General features: G+C 48.1%; 1 protein-coding gene across 9 annotated transcripts in view; it reads right to left on the bottom strand.

The window, feature by feature from the left end:
• LOC147717616 (uncharacterized) overlaps window positions 1–18586 on the bottom strand; it is a 392319-nt gene that overhangs the window by 80875 nt on the left and 292858 nt on the right. For all 9 annotated transcript variants that reach the window (XM_086924400.1, XM_086924404.1, XM_086924399.1 and 6 more), the window contains one exon: window positions 15015–15170. In XM_086924400.1, the coding sequence (XP_086780526.1) occupies window positions 15015–15170 (156 nt within the window). The remainder of the gene's footprint in view (window positions 1–15014; window positions 15171–18586) is intronic.

The raw sequence follows: 18586 nt of genomic DNA, 5'->3' as shown, positions 1-18586 counted from the left end.
AGATTCCCCTATGCGCAACGATACTTCATAAAACCGGACTCACTAGGAAACCAAAACTTTGCATGCCAACGTTATCAGCGGACCTCTGAGGTGTATATATATATATTTTTTTAGTTACTTAATCCTAAAACAACTCATTGCACCCTCGCTCCCTCCGTGATACGATTTTGGAACGCAATTTACTAACGCTCATCACTGAGCGTCTTAAATGCCACAAATGCTCAAAACGCTTACATGCGCATTCACTGTGCCAAAATGAAACTCTATGCGGAACCGGGTTTTTAAAAAAAATAACCGGACGAACTCGGAAAGTCAAACTTTGCATCCCGCCATTGAATGCGGACCTCGGAAGTGTATGCGTTTTAGTTATTCAGCCCCAAACGCTTACTTTCAACTGAATTCCCCCACGACCTTGGCACGAAATTTAAATATGCTCACCACCGAGCGCCAAAAAAGCCTGCATGTGCATTCACAAGCTCTGCATGCCCCCCCTCTCCACACGCATCTTAAAATCGATTCCCCATTTCTTCTGAGACACGATCCTTGCACGCTATAAATAAACGCTCACCATTGAGCACCCCAATGCCCACACGTGTAATTTAAATGCCCAATGCGCATTTACAGTGCTAAAGCTAAAAGAGACTTTGTCCTTTGCTTTTAGAATCGTCAGAAGAAAGTGAATATAAGCTGACCACGCGGCCAAACTGCCGATTTATGCAAGTACATAGATTGGTGTCCTTCATCCATTTGATTGACTTCTTTGGCATAATTATCCTAACCATGCTCATTTACATTACAGCTGTATGAGCATTCCATCTCTTGGGAGACAGACCGCTGTAATCTAATATACAGGTACGATCTGAGAGAATGTATGACTGTTTAGAAGCTGAGTGTCACCCAGTAAGACTGACAGAATGTTTATTGATTTACTTTTAGATTGAGTCCACATGGTCCTGATGAGAATCCCTGCCACATAAGGGATTCGAAACGCGTCGACCGCTGCCCCTTTGAAAACTCATCGTCCTTTCATTAGACCAATCTTCCTATGACTAGAACTGATAAAATTGAATTATTAGATGGTCTATTGTATAAAACAAGTCTAAAAAGAATTTGTACTAAACACCAGTATCCGCACCTGTTTCAACGGAAACTTTATTGAAAACAGGGCGCTTACATTTTTCTTTAGGAACGGTGAATCCTTGTCATACCATTGTCAAAAGTGTCTTGTCTTGTGTGTCTGTGTCTTTAAGTGTACTAAGTGGAGTCCTTTTGAATGTTTAATGTCTCCTCTAAATGCGTTGCAAAACAATATATATAGGATTAGAGTTGATTAACTGTTTTTGTTGGTTTTGTATATAATTGAAGGTCTTTGTATGCACTTTATGAGTCTCTTCTTTTGTAAAAAACTGTTCGTTTAAAAATACTTTGCTCAAACTCAAGAAAACAAAACACATAAAAGAAATTCAAAAATAAAAAGAATTAATCATAAGTTTACAGACTGATTTATTGGTCTTATTAAATTGAGGATTGTTACTCAATTTATCAAAATATTGAACTCAAATACAGTACTGGCATTTCTTTGTTGATTGTCTTATTGGCACAGCCTTACTGCTTTAGCCAGAACCCTCACTGTTGCCATTCATCAATTGGGTCAGCACTAGGTTGAGGTTCCATGCTGGTACTGGCATTCTGTTTGGGGGTGCAATCCTCTTCGCCCCTTCTAGAAATCTTTTCACAATCTGGGAAGTGAAGAAACCTTTCCCTGTTTCTTCTCTAGTGTAAGCCACAATTGCCGCTAAGTGTAAAGTATTTTAGCACCGTTGATTCCCTTGTGATTTCATTTTGAAATTTTTCTCTAATGCACCATTCTGAGAATCTCCTCCACTTTCCTACATAGCATTTCTCGTGGCAGGCCTTTTTGCCTCCCAGAGTACTGCCATTGTGCTCACCGGCAGTTTGAGGTGTGCAAACTCTAGGTCTTCAGGAGCCATGCCACCAGGATGAGGCTCTATGGCTCTAGGTGTAACACCCTTACGGTCTGCATTGTTAACAGGTCTTTTCTGTTTGAGAATTTGTGTGCGAGTGCCTGCGCCATCTCCACAGTTTGCGAGAACCATGACTGTCTGGCCCACTGAGGTGCTATTCGCATCAGCGACATGTTGCTGATCCTGCATTTGCTGAGTAACCTGTGTATCAGTGGGATCGGGGAAAAAGCGTATGCAAATGTCTTTGACCAACTCATCCATAGCGCATTCCCTTGTGTCCGATGGTCTGGTTGTCTGGATGCGGAGTGTTGGCATTTTGCATTTTGGTGTGCTGCAAGTAGGTCTATTTGCGGTGTACCCCACTTCCGGAATACTCTCTATAATTCCTGTTGGTTGATCTCCCATTCAAGGGATGCGGACGTCTGCCTACTGAGCCAGTCTGCCTCCACGTTGTCCTTCCCTTGGAGATGTATTGCTAGTAGGTCTATCCTTAGTGGGATGGCCCATGTCCATATCTCCTGTGCTAGCCTCAATAGCGCTACTGAGTGTGTTCCTACCAGCTTGATGTAGAACATGGTCGTGGTGTTGTGTGTTTGGATTAACACCCTGTTTCCGTACAGCTGCTTCTGAAAAGCTTTTAGGGCTAGGAACACTGTTTTTAGTTCCAGGTAATTGATGTGTTTGACCGCATCCTGTTGCAACCATAGTCCTCTCACCTTGAGCTTGTACATATGAGTGCCCCACCCCATCTGGGAGTCGTCCGTCGTGATGGTCACTGTTGGAGTTGGTTGTGTGAATGGTTTCCCCTGTGATATGTTTTGATTGTTCCACCACGCTATTTCTTGAGGCACTGCGTGTGTGACAACCACTATCTCTTCCCAACACCCAGTTGCCTGTGACCATTGCTGCTGTATCCATTCCTGGAATGGCCTTGTTTAGTCGAATATTTTGGACTAGGTGAATGCATGACGCCATCATTCCCATTAGCTTGCTCACCGTCCTCACTGTCAGAAGTTGCCCCTTGCGGTAATGACGTGTTTCCTTCAGTAACGCCAATGTTCTTTTCCTGCTAGGGAACACTTTGGCCTGTATGGTGTCTATCTCCACCCCTGAGAATATCTTGATTTGTTCTGGTTCTGTTGACGATTTCTCCCAATGAATCGAGAAGCCCAATCTTGTCAGTGTTAATATGACCCGCTGGATGTGCAGTCTGCATTGTTTGTACAAGCCAGTCTTCTAAATAGGGGTTTACGTGTATCCCTTGCCTTCGTGGGTGTGCTACGACAGCTGCTAGGCATTTTGTAAACACGCTTGGTGCGGATTTCAGCCCGAATGCCAGTACTGTGAACTGGTAGTGGTTTTGGTTGATCACAAACCTTAGTAGGCGCTTGTGTTTGTGGTTGATGGGGATGTGTAAGTGTGCGTTCTTTAAATCTATAGTAGCCATGAAGTCTCCTTGCTGTATTTGTGGTATTACCTCTTGTAGGTAGGTCATCTTGAATCTTTGAGTCCTTATGAATTTGCTCAGGAACCTTAGATCGAGCATAGGTCTTAGCATTTCGTCCACCTTTGGCACCAGGAAGTAAGTGGAGTAAACCCCCTTGTTCCTTTGGTTCTGCGGTACCACCTCGATTGCCTCCATGCTGAGCAATTCTTGGGTCTCTAGCTGCGAGAGCTCCTTTGCTGAGTGAGCCTTCCTTCCTTCTTGGTTTTCTGTTTGGAGGTTGTCTTTCTAACTCTATACAGTATCCGTATTGTATGATGTTTAGTATCCATTTATCCAATGTGACCTTCCTCCATTCCTGTATTAAGTCTCTTATTCTTCCCGACACTGGTGTTGAGTGTTCGAGGTACTGTTTGCTGTTGAACGTTTGGTTGCATTTTTTTCTTGTTTTTCCCCCCACCCAGAGTTGTTGCTAGTGTGGGGACTTATAGACCTTGCTGTTTCATAGTCCATTTTAAGCTGCGTACGTTTTTCGTGAACCGGAGTGCCGAACAGTTGTTCTCCATTGAAGGGTGTATTCAGGATGTTATTTTGAACTTCTGGCTTGAAGCCCGAGATCCTTAGCCAAGCATGCCTTCACTCTGTAATCCCAATCATCATCTGCCTACTGGATGTGTCAGCTGCGTCTAGGGCCGATTTGAGGCCATGTTCCTGCCTTCTTCCATGAGGTGGTGTGCCCACTGGTGGTACTGCTCCTGGAGATGTTTGAGCAGTTGGCAAACTTCCTCCCAATGCTGGTAGGCATGATAAGGCATTTGAATTGGCGATCCGCCATTGAATTGCTGCACTCCTCCATCTTCCTTCCTGTGAGATCCATCCTCCTGCTCTCTTTGTCTGGAGGTGGTCCGGAGTTAGTGGGTATGTTGGCCCTCTTCCTAGCTGTCGATGCTATTATTGAGTCAGCAGGTACTGACCCCTGAATATATGCTGGGTCTTGCAAGGAATGTTTATATTTCTTTTCTGTCCTTGGAGTCAATGACTTACATGCAGCTGGCTCCCTGAAGGCCTCCCTGCCCTGGTCCAGCACACTTGGGAGCATGGGTAGAAATTGGCTTCTAGTCTGTGCAGGGACCAGAGTTTCCAGGAGAAAACAAGCTTTGGGCTTTTCCTAATCTAGCTTTACTACATAAGTGGCTGCGGCGTTCTTTATGCCCATATTGTATATGTCAATGTCGTCTGGTGGCAAAGGCCTCAACGGATATGATTCTACACCCTCTTCTGGGTTTTCGGCGTGGAGATCCTGCCGTCCTGGTATGTCTGTTGATCCTCTTCACCTTCTGCCTTGAAATAATCTAGGCCCTCTTCCTCCTGTTCTTCGGCTGGATGGATAAATTACTTACCTGTAATCCTAGTTCTCTTGCAGGGGTATCCTCATCAAAGTCATAAGCACTGAATATTACCGCCCATGTGCGGGGACCCCGGAAATAATATAAAAAATGATATACTGAAATCATATATATCTAGCTCCACATATATGTATGTACATATATCATTTTTTCCCACACCAATGCAGCCCAAGGCTAAACAATGTAATTACCCATAAAGAGACTGTATTTGCAAGCATATAAAAACACACATTAGGTCAAATAGTAATTGAACTCTGTGTTTTAATAAGCAAAAAACTCATATTTCCTGAAAACTGCAAACAATCTAGACATTGTTAGCCCACAGGCTGCATTGTAAAACAATAGCATAGAAAAAGAAAGCATTTTCAACAAAAACTGGCACTGTTCCTTTAAGGCACCCATGACCCCTGGCTTCCCATCATGCCTCAGGGGTGACAGTTAGGTCAGTTGTTCTTTGCATAACCCTGAGAGTCAGGGCTCGACAACAATTTCATTAACACTTTGACCTCATCTCATTTACCTGGGGAGGTGGGTTGCTTATGACTTTGATGAGGATACCCCTGGAAGAGAACTAGGATTACAGGTAAGTAACGTATCCTTCTCTTCCAGGGGATCCTCATCAATAGTCATAAGCACTGCATAGAATAGCAAGCCCATCAACCACCTGCAGGTAAATGAGAAAAACATGACCCAAGAAAAAGGTGACAGCTGAAATCAGCTGTTAAACAGATTCCTCAAGGAGGCCTGGCCTACTTGGGTATCTGCTCTGGTGTCTGAATCTAGACAGTAGTGTCTGGTAAATGTATAGGCGGACCTCCAGGTCGCCGCCTTACAAATCTCAGACATGGGCACATTATGAAGAAAAGCTGTAGTGGCCGCTTTTCATCTAGTGGAATGCACTTTGGGAGAAAACCCCCAGTGTCTTCTGCGCCAATTGGTAAGCAAGTTTGATACATGGAACAATCCACCTGGAGATGGAATGTTTCGAAGCTGCAAAACCAGATCTGATTGACCCATAGTTAACAAACAATTGATCAGATTTTCTAATGGACTTGGACCGATCTAGATAACATTTTAAAACCCTTTTCAGGTCCAAAGAATGCAAGACCCTCTCAGCTGGAGTGGAGGGATTGGGAAAGAAGGTGGTTAGAGAGATGGTCTGGTCACATGGAAATCTGACACCACCTTAGGCAGAAAAGAGGGATGTGTTCCCAACACCACCCTATTCAAATGGAACACTGTATATGGCCCTTTTGAAGAGAGCCTGAATCTCACTCACCCTGCGAGCGGACGTGATCGAGACCAACAAAGCAGCCTTCCAAGAAACATGCAGCAAGGTTGCTTTATGAATGGGCTCGAAAGGAGGACCCATCAATTTCGATAGCACCAGGTTCAACTCCCAGGGGGGTGACGGAGGGTAGACCTTTTTCAAACCCTGCAGAAAATCTTTCACAGCTTGCAACTGGAAAAAAGAGGGCTGGGAAGGTGAGCGCCTATAAGCTGTTATAGCTGCTAAATGCACCTTAATGGAATTAAACTTCAACCCTGCTTTAGCCAGATAAGTAAGGGAGAATAACCTCTTCCTGACCCTTGATAATATGACAATTGTTCTGCATACACAACATGTAGAAGCGCTTCCACTTGCATGCATAGGAATGCCTTGTGGATGGACATCTTGCTTCTTTCAAAATGGACATGCAGTCCTGTGGCAGTCCTAGGTGGCCGTATTTTATGATTTCAGGAGCCATGCTGCCAAGTTCAGTGACGGAAGGCTGGGATGATAAATCATCCCGTTCATCTTTGATAGCAGGTCCGGCCTGCACGGCAACCTCCTGTGAGGACACTCCGACAGATGTAGAAGGTCCGTGTACCACCACTGCCTCGGCCAGTCGGGGGCAATGAGAAACATCATTGTGTACGAGTGAGCTAGCTTGCTCACCACCTTCGGGATCAGCGGAAGGGGTGGAAAGGCGTACACAAATTCCCCTGACCAGTCTATCAAAAGGGCATTGCCTTTCGATCCTGGGCGGTGGAATCTTGAGGCGAAGTCTCAGCATTTGGTGTTTTCGTCATCCGCGAAAAGATCAATGGCGGGACGACCCCATGCCTGGAAAATGTCTTAGACATCCTCATCGTTGAGAACCCAGTCCTCTCTGTCTTCGAAGTGCCGACTTAGAGCGTCCGCTCTCACGTTCTATTCTCCTGAGAGGTGGACTGCTGTGATTGACAGATTCCGAGCCAGGAGAAAATGCCACAGATTTTGTGCCTCCAGGGAAAGGGTGCAGGAGCGTGTTCCTCCCTGTTTGTTCAAGTAGTATAAAAGGACAACACCACCACAATGTACTAACACTGTTGATGTTTGGATAGAGGGAAGGAATGCTTTGAGGGCTAGATGTACTGCCCGCAGCTCCAACATGTTAATGTGATAGGATTTCTCTTTGGGAGACCATAAACCTTGCGTCTGGAGGGGACCGATGTGTGCCCTCCAGCCTGTAGAGAGGCATCTGTGATTAGCGTCTGTCTAGGTGGAGACTGATGAAAGGGAATTCCGACTTGCATATTCCGCCTTTTCATCCATATAAGGTATGGACGCTCGCGCTGTGTTTGACAAAGTTATTTTGTCGTCCCAGCGATCTGACTGCTGGTCCCACTTGTCCTCCAGATCCTGCTGGAGAGGGCGCATCTGTAGTCTTGCATTGGGAACCAGAAAAATGCAGGATGCCATCAACCCTAGCAGGGAGGCAATCCTTCGCACTGTCAGATCCTTGTTCTGCAAAACCAGCTGGCATTTTTGAGTGATGGAACACTGTCCCTCCTCCGAAGGAAACACTTTTCCTGCTTCGGAATCTAGCAAAGCTCCTAGGAAATGTATTTTCTGCGTTGGTTGTGAAGTTGACTTGTTGAAATTCACATGTAGACCCAGCGGTCGCATAGATCGAAGGAGCTCTGGAAGTGGTTCCTTACACTGTCTGGGGAAGGACCCTTCAACAGCCAGTTGTCCAGATATGGGTACACGAAGACACCCCTGCGGCGTAAAGCAGCTGCTACCACCGCGATGCACTTCGTGAACACTCGGGGGCTGACTTCAACCCGAATGGGAGAACTTTGAACTGGTAGTGAGAGGTCCCCAACCGGAACTGGAGAAATTTCCTGAGACTGTGAGATATTGGGACATGAAAATATGCATCTTGTAGGTCCAGTGAACACATCCAAGCCCCCTGCCTAAGATGTGGATATATTTGATGAAGCGCCAACATGCAAAACTTTTCTTTTCTGATATAAAGATTGAGCATTCGCAAGTCCAGAATGGGTCTGTACTCCGCTTTCTGGCCCTTTTTCTTGACCAGGAAGTATCTTGAATAAACTCCTTCCCCTCTTTGAGATGTTGGTACCGTCTCGATGGCTGACTTTGTGAGAAGAGGGGCCACCTCTTTTTGCAGGAGTGTTAACTGATGACCTGATGTTGGCATTGGAGGGACAGAGGGGCGATGATGTTAAAAGTGTTGAAGCCTAGCTAACATCCAGCGATCGTTGGTAATTGCTCGTCATTCTTCTATAGGATGTGCAATGGTTCCCCCCACTGGAGTGGCCAACGGCGCTGGGGGAAGAAAGAACTCCTGGCTTGGATTGCGTCCTGTTGGAATTGTTCCCTTGATGCTGATTTCCTCCGTCTCTTGCCTCTGTATTGGGCTTTTTGCTGCCCCTGTTGGTCTTGACCATTCTGCCACTGCGGGGTTTGAACCATCTGTTGAAAAGATTTCTTCTTTTCCAGCCCAACGGCCTTCAGAGTGTCTAATTCTGTCTTCATACGCTGCATTTCTTCATCAGTGTGTGAACCGAATAAAGATGACCCAGAGAAAGGCAGGTTCATGATGCAGGACTGAGCTTCTGGCTTTAAGGCGGTAAAACGCAACGAAGAAGACTGTCTCGCGCACACCCAGTGCGCGTAGCCTTGTGTCGAAAGGGTAGCTCCGTCTGCTGCCACGCTAATGATTTGATTGGAGACCTGACTGCCCTCCGTAAGGATCTCCTCAAAATCCCTGCGATCCTCTTGAGGGAGCATCTCAATAAAGCGCTGCAGGGAATTCCACAGGGATCTATCGTAGTGCTCCAATAGCGATCCCGCATTGGCCACCTTCAGGAAGGAGGCAGAGGTGCTGCATACCTTTCGTCCCCAGTAGTCTAGCGTCTTGCTCTCCTTGTCTGAAAGCACAGTGGAGGAAGAGGCCGCGGCAGGAGTCTCTCGCCGATGCGATCACTGAATCCAGGGGGGGGGGGGGGGGGGGGGGGGGGGGAGGGGGTTGGTCGGCTCTGAGCAAGAGTGGATCCTCCTCTGGAGAACGGTATTTTTTGAAAATACTAGCTGGGACGGTTGCCGGCGTGAGGAATACGTCCATGACTGGTTCTATTATACCCGGAACCAAGGGAAGCAGAGGTTTGGCAGCTGACTTGTGATGCAAGGTCTCGAAAATCACTGAAGACTTGGTCTGGGGAGCTGTCATGGGAATCCCCAGCTTAAGTGCCCCTCTGCCTAAAATGTCCTGGAACGTGAAGATGTCGTCCACTGGAAAGATCCTCGACGGTGGGCTATCGGTCAGTGTCGGAGAATAATCCCTCTGCGATCGAGTATGAGAGGACGAAGAAGTAGGAGATTTATGTTCTCTTCTACTGCTCCTTGAACTGGATCTCCGTCTGCTTGAGCGCACTGGGGGGCGCGTACGTTCTCTGGGCCTGGAAGGAGGTCGATCCCGATCCGTCCGCTGCTTTAACCGGGCTGCTGTATCTTTGTCGGGAGCCCGGTGGTGTAATGGCCTGTACCATCTAGGTGAAAACCTGATGGAAGGCGATTTCTGTCTGTCTCTCCTCTCAGGAGAACGTGCTGGAGGGGATGGGTTCACCTCTTCATGCCGTGATCGAGCTGGAGAATGACCTGACACAGCACTGTCAGAAGAATAAATTACCACCTCCAGGGATCTAGATGTTGATCCACGGTGAGAGATATGAGAGCCTGAGGAAGAGGACGATAGGCTCACTGGAAGAGAGGCCTCTCTAGACGGCACCTAGAGTGAGATCTGGAGCGACTCTGTGATGCCTGTTGTCTTGATGGAGAATGTCCTGATGGAGAATGTCCTGAAGGGGGGCTCGAGCGCACAGGAGGAAGTTCCTTTGACTTAGAACGCCTCCCAGACGCCATTGACGCTTCCTTTCTCGACGTGGTCTTTGGAGACCTCTGCTGAAACGGTGGCCGGTGACCCGGCGACGGAGTGGTCAAACTCGACGTCATTCCTGCAGGTGTCTTTTGCGCTGATGTTGAGAATTGATGAGCCATCCTTGGCGGAGATCTATGACTCGAAGACGTAAGTCGTTGTGACGTAGACGGAGCGCCTTGCTTCGAAGCCGAACGCCGGTGACGAGGCGTCGACAAAGAGTGTCTCGACTTCGAGCGAAGGTAAACAATCTTAAGAATATGAAGACATTTTTGACAGAAATTCAAAAAAGGTAAGAGCTGTAAAACCAGGGTCCTGACTGAAGGAGCCGGAAAGAACAACTGGCCTGTCGCCCCTGAGGCATGATGGGAAGCCAGGGGTCATGGCTACCTTAAAGGCACGGTGCCAGTTTTTGTTGAAAATGCTTTAATTTTCTATGCTATTGTTTTACAATGCAGCCTGTGGGCTAACAAAGTCTAGTTTATTTGCAATTTTCAGGAAATATGAGTTTTTTGCTCATTAAAACACAGGGTTCAAGTACTATTTGACCTAATGTGTGTTTTTATATGCTTGCAAATACAGTCTCTTTATGGGTAATTGCATTGATTAGCCTCAGTTTTGGGGCTGCATTGGTGTGAGAAAAAATTATATATGTACATACATATATGTGGAGCTAGATATATATGATTTCCATATATAATTTTTTATATTATTTCCGGGGTCCCCGCACATGGGCGGGAATATTCAGTGCTTATGACTATTGATGAGGATCCCCTGAAAGAGAACCTGCGTTTTCTGCAGATATGGGTCCTCGACCCTCTCTTCGAGCTCTGCTTCGGCTGCGGGCCTCGTAGGGATGGTGTACTGGCTCATCCGGTCCTCGAAATCCTTCTTTCGCTGATGGATGTTTGCCATTTCGGCCTCGAGCTTTCTCCTCTTTTTCTCCATCTCGGCAGCCTAATCGGCGTTGAGCGCTCCGGCACTTCGTTTTGTGGTCATGGGCCTCGAAGTCGCCTTTAACTCTTTTTTCCCTGGCGTCCTTTTCAAGACTGGTCTTCGACGACCTAGGTTTCTCCAGAGTTTTCGCCGGCTGGGAGTCCTTTTCAAAAGATCCGCTGGGCTGCTGCGGGCATCGAGAGTTTCGAAGGCAGCGCCCCTTTTGCGGACTTTGCATCACTCTTTCGAGCGTCGGTAGGGGGTCAACGACTCTCTTACCTCCTTTGCCAACATCTTCTAGGTCTCGACGACCGTGCAGTCTTCTGGTCCCTCCGCGATGTTGTCCTCTTCCCCACAGGAGAGGCCCAAGTCTTGGAGCGATGGGGGTGGTCCTTGCCCCTGCATGTTGTAGTTCGGCTTCGCTGCCTCTCCCGAACTCTGAGGTCTTGGGTGTGAACTCCGAGCAGGCATTGCAGTCTTCGCTACGATGGTCGAGTGGCAGGTAGAGGTTGCAAACTGGGTGTTGGTCCTTCTGAGCGTATTTGTGGTGGCAATTGTTGCAGGATTTGAATGGAGTTTTGTCCATCTCCGCGCTCAGGGGGCCTCCTGTGTGCGCATTCTCCGTTGGATGTCGAAGTTCTTGGTGTTTGCCCTCTTCATCGTCCCAGTTGTCTGGCCTGTAGTCTGTGCTGAATTCTCCAATCTTCACTGTTTTTTGCAGATTTTTGTTGATTCCTTCTTCAAAAGTTTCTTGAACTCTTCCGTGACGATCCAGACTCTACAGCGGAAAAAAGAATCTGAAGATGGCGACCAAAGGTGGGAGCTTCCGGAGGAAGCACGTCGACGTCATGAAGAACACCAAATGGTGGTATGTCGACACCCACCTGGGCCCCAAAAAAAAAAAAAAGACTACAATTCCGTACCCATGTACCAATGTGAATCTATGGCATACATGAAGCTGCGAAATAAGTGTTACAGGCAAGTCAATTTCCATTTTTTGCATAAATTGGTTACACATGTGCCTCCTTTGCACTGAGTATCTCTACTTATGAGGATGGATTTGTAGCCTATCTCAAATTATGTGTGGATCATCTCACATTATGTGTGGATCAAGAGTTTAGTACTTGGTAGATGAAAGTACCAGGAGTAACTATTTATATATCCATTGCCTACATATGGAGCCGGAGCAAATTCTCCTCTTGTAGAATGACTTATTTTAATTTTTGGTGGATTGCTGTCTGCCAGCTGATGAGACAATTGGCTGTCACAATTCATATTAGTAATCTTACCTTCGAACGTTCTTTTCGCCCTAACTACAGGCCTGAATTCTTACCCACAAGTGAGAAGAAAGTATGAGTGAGAAAAAAAAACTGTAGGAGCAATTACAAAAACAGAACAAAATAGATTACAATCAGAAATTAGAAGGAAAGATTAGGGAAGAAGCTTACAAAGATGAAGTGAAGAGAATAAGGGATCAAGAAAGCAAAGATTGAAAAGTGAGGAGTCGAAAAATAAGTAATGAAAAGAAATTACATCTTAAAGAAGAGAGATTAGGAAATGCAAGAAAATATATGAAATACGTAAATATTAGAAAGTTAGGGGAATATGGAGGAGAAAAGCTGCAAAAGGAGACTAGATAGTGAGCTAGAAAATTAGAGAAATTAGAAAGGGAAGAGTGTAAATGAGATGAAAATACACAGTGGAATGAATGGGGAGGAAGGAATGATAGTCAAAAGGAAAAGGAGAATGCGGAGTACAGAACAAGGAAATACAGGGGCATGTTAACGTTGTTGCAACTGGTCAGATAGAGTGGTGAGGCTGGTGTGAGGTGTGCGTGAACTTATTTTGCTTCTCTGACTTATCTTAAGTTTTGGACTGTGATAAGGATCTGTCCAGGAGCAGCAAATGGGGGGTGGGCGCAGCTCTGGATCAGCGGAAGAGCCAGGTCTTGAGGTCACTCCTGAACTTGTGCAGAGTCGGGAAGCGTCTGATGTTCACTTTGAGCTCGTTCCAGGTCTTGGCTGCAATGTAGGAGAAGGCTCTCCCGCCTGCTCTGTTTCTGCGGATGCGGGGGATCTCTGCCAGGGCGAGGTAGCGGAGGTTCCTCTTGGGTACTTGGAAGGAGACTTTCTTATTAAGGTATTTGGGTCCGATGTTGTGGAGGGATTTGTAGGTGTGGGTGAGGAGCTTGAAGGTAACCCCCTCCTCGACGGGGAGCCAGTGGAGGTCTCGTAGGTGTTGGGTCATGTGTTCATGACACAGAGTCCTGAGGACGAGTCTGGCTGTGGTGTTTTGGATGGTTTGGAGTTTGTGTGTGAGAGTCCTGTTGATTTCATCGTAGAAGGCTTTGTAGTAGTCCAGTCTGCTGGTTATGAGCGTGTGGGTGACGGTCCTTCTGCATTGGGGGAGGGGGGAGGGGGGTGGGGATCCACTTGAAGGTCTTGCGCAGGCAGTTGAAACTGGTGGAAGTGACGGAGTTGATCTGGCAGGTCATAGAGAGGGAGGAGTCGAAGATGAGGCCGAGGTTTCATGCGTGATCTGTAGGGTTGGGTGGACTCCCGAGGGCGTAGGGCCACCACGTGTTTTCCTAGGCTGAGGAGTAGGGTCTGAGGATGAGGACCTCTGTTTTCTCCGAGTTGAGCTTCAAGCAGCTGTCCTTCATCCAGGCTGCAACGTCCTTCATTCCTTCCTGGGAGCAGAGTCTGGTGTTTTCTGGATCCCTCGTGAGAGGATGAGCTGGGTGTCGTCGGCGAAGGATACAATGCTGAGCCTATGCTGTCTGACGATGGGGGTGAGGGGGCATTGTAGATGTTGAAGAGCGTGGGACTGAGCGATGATCCTTGGGGTACTACGCAGTTGATCTTTGTGGATTCAGAGAGGAGGGAGGGGGGGGGGGGGGTTCTGATCCTCTGGGTTCTGCCAGACAGAAAGGATTGGATCCAGTTGAGGGCGGCTCCTTGTATCCCAGCGTCGTGAAGTCTGGCTGCGAGCATGCAATGTGCGACGGTGTCTAAGGCTGCGGAGAAGCCATGGCACAGCCAAATGCCTTAAGCAGTGGAGGTGCTTTTGGAAGACTTAAATAGGGGCATTTTAACTTTGTGAGAGCATGGATGAGTGAATAAGCCACAGGGATGCTCGGTCGCCAGTTCACATAAACAGACCGAACAGAGAAGAGTGGAAGAAAAAGAAGAGCCACTGGAGACATTTGGAATCCAGAAAAGAACCCAAAAAAGCCGTAGTTCAGCAGGAGTAAAATGAGAATACGGACGGTGTGCGTTGTGCAAGATGCTAGTGCACCTGAACTCCAAGGAACATAATGAGCTTGAATCCAGGAATTTTCTTGAATGACGAGGCTAAAACAGATGTTTACAAATGGGTTGAGTAATCACTGTATGCCATGAAGCTGCAATGAGTACCAGGTTACTCGCCACTATTTTATTTAAAGAAATAAAGCACATTGGTTTGTCTATCCATTCTCAAGAGTCCATCACTTTCTTACTCTGATTTCAAAGGTGGATTTTAGGGTGCTTTGCCCATTACACAAACACTCTCACCTACTGCCAGGTCATCACAATCATCAACTGTTTCCAGTAGGTCCTTGTATCCATTCGCCCCCATGCCTCACTCCATTGGAAGAAAAATACCCTTTGTCCTTAAGAAAGCATTTGTATGGTGTATTGAGACACTTCGCAGCAGGGACAAACAATTAGAGTCAGTTTACTACAGAAAGTTCTGCTACATTATTAGCAAAAATAACCCATTATGCAAATTAGGCTGTTTTTGAGAAATGAGCACTACACAACGGAAGCATTCATGTCACTAAATGCCTGTTAGCAAATATTTTCTGTGTTTGGGAAGTTTTACTTTACCACTGTGTGTGTACTTTCCTGCTTTAACTGCTTTCTGATGGGAACCATGCAGAATGGCACTGAGCAAATGGGCATGGTGAGAAACTCCCCCTTCTAACAGGTTATCCCTGGAGCATTGATCCCTAGACAGACAGCTTCACACAACGCCATATCATAAAACCCAGTACCTGGAGGTCGTCTTTGGTGATTTGCTCCGGACAGTGCTGTGGCAGAATTCCTTTGCGGGAGTACTGCAGGTTTGCTGATGAAGGTTGAGTCAGGGGCAGATGCAGAGATAGGCAGACTTTGGCCAGGAAGCACGCCCTTAGGGCCATCTTGGGAACCTGCAAGGTATGTCACAGAAAACTAAGATGAAAAGAAACTGACCTTGTGCAGTAGCCTTAAGATGTGTGCGGACTCTGCAACAGTTCCAAGCAAAGATACTGCAGAATGAAAATGTGTGCTCCAAAACATCAATATTTTGTCATTAGCTGCTCAAATTTCACTTGCAACACCCATTGGTTTACAGAGGCAAAAATGATCACACTAAAGGCTCTCTTCTGCAGTAGTGTGGGCGAGCAGTTAGGCTGATCATTTAGGCTATGCAGTTGTTTCAATCAGAGGCAATAAATGAAGCACACACTCAAGAATAAATATGAAACCAATTTAGAAATATAACTAATTTTAATATAAATTTTGATACCAAGAAGTTCGTTATCAAGTAAATAGTTTTTTAAATATAGATTTTTACAAGGAAGTATAATGTTCACTTAAATGCGTATTTACGCAACAATGCCTTCCTATGGGGAAAAAAGGCATATGTTGCATGCAGTTATTTGCGTTTGGTGTCTGGGTATCTACTTCGGGACTTAGGGGGCCAAGGTAAAAATTAACACCAGCAGTTACTCGCTAACTGCCATGGGGCGTCCTGGTGCAAAGGTGCTGGTCGGGTTGGTAGCGTTGCGTGCTACGCCGGTGGAAAAAAGAGGGGTCACCAGGAACAGGCTGCAAAGAGGAACTTGGGGACAAAGTCTGAGAGACCCCAATGGGGGGCTTGGGCTGGGAGCAAGCGGTCACAGCCGGTTCTCCAGGTCCTGAGAGCAAGGGGCCACAGCTGGCTCTCAGGAACCTGGGCCAGGGCGCTCAGGTGCAAAGTAGATAGGTCGACTGGGCACTGTGCATCAAAGGCCCTTGTGGTTGTTGGTCTCGCCGTCTGAAGGTGCAAAGATCTTGGCACTCTGTTAGTGGGTCTCTGCGGTGCTGACAAACAAGTTACTTACCTTCGGTAACGATATATCTGTAAGAAACAGTAGTTAGTATTAGATTCCTTACTTTAGAATATCCCCAGGCGTCAGACTGGATCCGGAAATTTTTGCAGAGCAGTACCCTTGTGCGTCGGTAGGCGTCGTCTGCGAATCCGCGTCCGTCGTCGGCGTCGTGGGCGCCGTTATGACGTCGTCTGAGTACTTAGACGCCGCCTCCGCGTGCTGACGTTAGTTCTTAGACACAGCTTTTCCGCACCAGAAACGCAGAGCCATGTTAACAAGCATTAGAAATGCAATAGGTCTCGCAGCATTAGAGTTAGTGCTTTTAGAATTGTTTATGGGTTTTTTTGTAAATCTTTAGCATGAGGTTGAGGGTGAGTGAGGGTGAGGGGTTGAGGGTGAGTGAGGGTGAGGCTGAGGGGTTGAGGGTGAGGGTGAGTGAGGGTGAGTGAGGGGTTGAGGGTGAGGGGTTGAGGGTGAGTGAGGGTGCGGGGTTGAGGGTGGGTGAGGGGTTGAGGGTGAGTGAGGGTGAGGGTGAGTGAGGGTGAGGGTGAGTGAGGGTGAGGGTGAGGGTGAGAGGGTGAGGGTGAGTGGGTGAGTGAGTGAGGGTGAGTGAGTGAGGGTGAGTGGGGGTGAGTGTGGGTGAGTGTGGGTGAGTGAGGGTGAGTGTGGGTGAGGGATTGAGGGTGAGGGATTGAGGGTGAGGGGTTGAGGGTGAGGGTGAGTGAGGGTGAGGGGTTGAGGGTGAGTGAGGGTGAGGGAGGGTGAGGGGTTGAGGGTGAGGGGTTGAGGGTGAGTGAGGGTGAAGGTGAGTGAGGGTGTGGGTGAGGGTGAGTGAGAGTGAGGGTGAGGGTGAGTGAGAGTGAGGGTGAGGGTGGGTGAGAGTGAGAGTGAGGGTGAGGGTGAGTGAGAGTGAGGGTGAGGGTGAGTGAGAGTGAGGGTGAGGGTGAGTGAGAGTGAGGGTGAGGGTGAGTGAGAGTGAGGGTGAGGGTGGGTGAGGGTGGGTGAGGGTGGGTGAGGGTGAGTGAGGGTGAGTGAGGGTGAGTGAGGGTGAGTGAGGGTGAGTGAGGGTGAGGGTGAGTGAGGGTGAGGGTGAGTGAGGGTGAGTGAGGGTGAGGGTGAGTGAGGGTGAGTGAGGGTGAGTGAGGGTGAGTGAGGGTGAGGGTGGGTGAGGGTGAGGGTGGGTGAGGGAGGGTGAGTGAGAGTGAGGGTGAGTGAGGGTGAGTGAGAGTGAGTGAGAGTGAGTGAGGGTGAGGGTGGGTGAGGGTGGGTGAGGGTGAGGGTGGGTGAGTGAGGGTGGGTGAGGGTGAGTGAGGGTGAGAGAGTGAGGGTGAGAGAGTGAGGGTGAGTGAGAGTGAGGGTGAGTGAGAGTGAGGGTGAGTGAGAGTGAGGGTGAGTGAGGGTGAGTGAGGGTGAGTGAGGGTGAGTGAGAGTGAGTGAGGGTGAGGGTGGGTGAGGGTGAGGGTGAGTGAGGGTGAGTGAGGGTGAGGGTGAGAGAGTGAGGGTGAGTGAGGGTGAGTGAGGGTGAGTGAGGGTGAATGAGGGTGAGGGAGGGAGGGTGAGTGAGGGAGGGTGAGGGAGGGTGAGGGAGGGTGAGGGAGGGTGAGGGTGATGGTGAGGGAGGGAGGGTGAGTGAGGGAGGGTGAGGGAGGGTGAGGGAGGGTGAGGGTGAGTGAGAGTGAGGGTGAGTGAGAGGGTGGGTGAGTGAGGGTGGGTGAGGGTGAGTGAGAGTGAGTGAGAGTGAGTGAGGGTGGGTGAGGGTGAGTGAGGGTGAGTGAGGGTGAGTGAGAGTGAGGGTGAGTGAGGGTGAGGGTGAGTGAGAGTGAGTGAGGGTGGGTGAGGGTGAGTGAGGGTGAGTGAGGGTGGGTGAGGGTGGGTGAGGGTGAGAGAGTGAGGGTGAGTGAGAGTGAGGGTGAGTGAGGGTGAGTGAGGGTGAGTGAGGGTGAGTGAGGGCGAGTGAGGGCGAGTGAGGGCGAGTGAGGGTGAGTGATGGTGTGGGTGAGGGGTTGAGGGTGAGTGAGGGTGAGGGGTTGAGGGTGAGTGAGGGTGAGGGTGAGTAAAGGGTGGGTTTTGACATGTGTGGTTTTAAGCTAGTAGGTGGGACATCATTTTTAAAGGAAAATTTGCTGAGAGCTAACCAAGTGGACGAAGAATTCGAGCAAGATCGTTGGCACTAGCTGGAGGGATTTGATAATTTAGTTACTACCTTGTTTCATGTCCAGTTCTGTGGTTTATCTGTAAACCTATTGCACTCTGGGAGTTGTAGTCTGGGTTTACTTAGATATTCAACCAATTGCACTGCACGCCTTGAAATGATACGTGTAGTTTTTAAGAGCCAAGACCAGGGATGGAACATGGATTCTTGCTGAAATGGAGTGAGGTTGGAACCCTAGCGGCATAAGAGGAAGTCCTCACCGGGGTATGTCGATGCTGCTGGATCTGAGCAGTCGCATTTATGAAACCAGTGCTGCATGGGGTGGAGACATGGGGGACCA

Source organism: Lissotriton vulgaris, chromosome 5 (assembly GCF_964263255.1).
Source record: "Lissotriton vulgaris chromosome 5, aLisVul1.2, whole genome shotgun sequence".
NCBI lineage: Eukaryota > Metazoa > Chordata > Amphibia > Caudata > Salamandridae > Lissotriton > Lissotriton vulgaris.
This window is presented reverse-complemented; position numbering and strand designations above follow the sequence as displayed.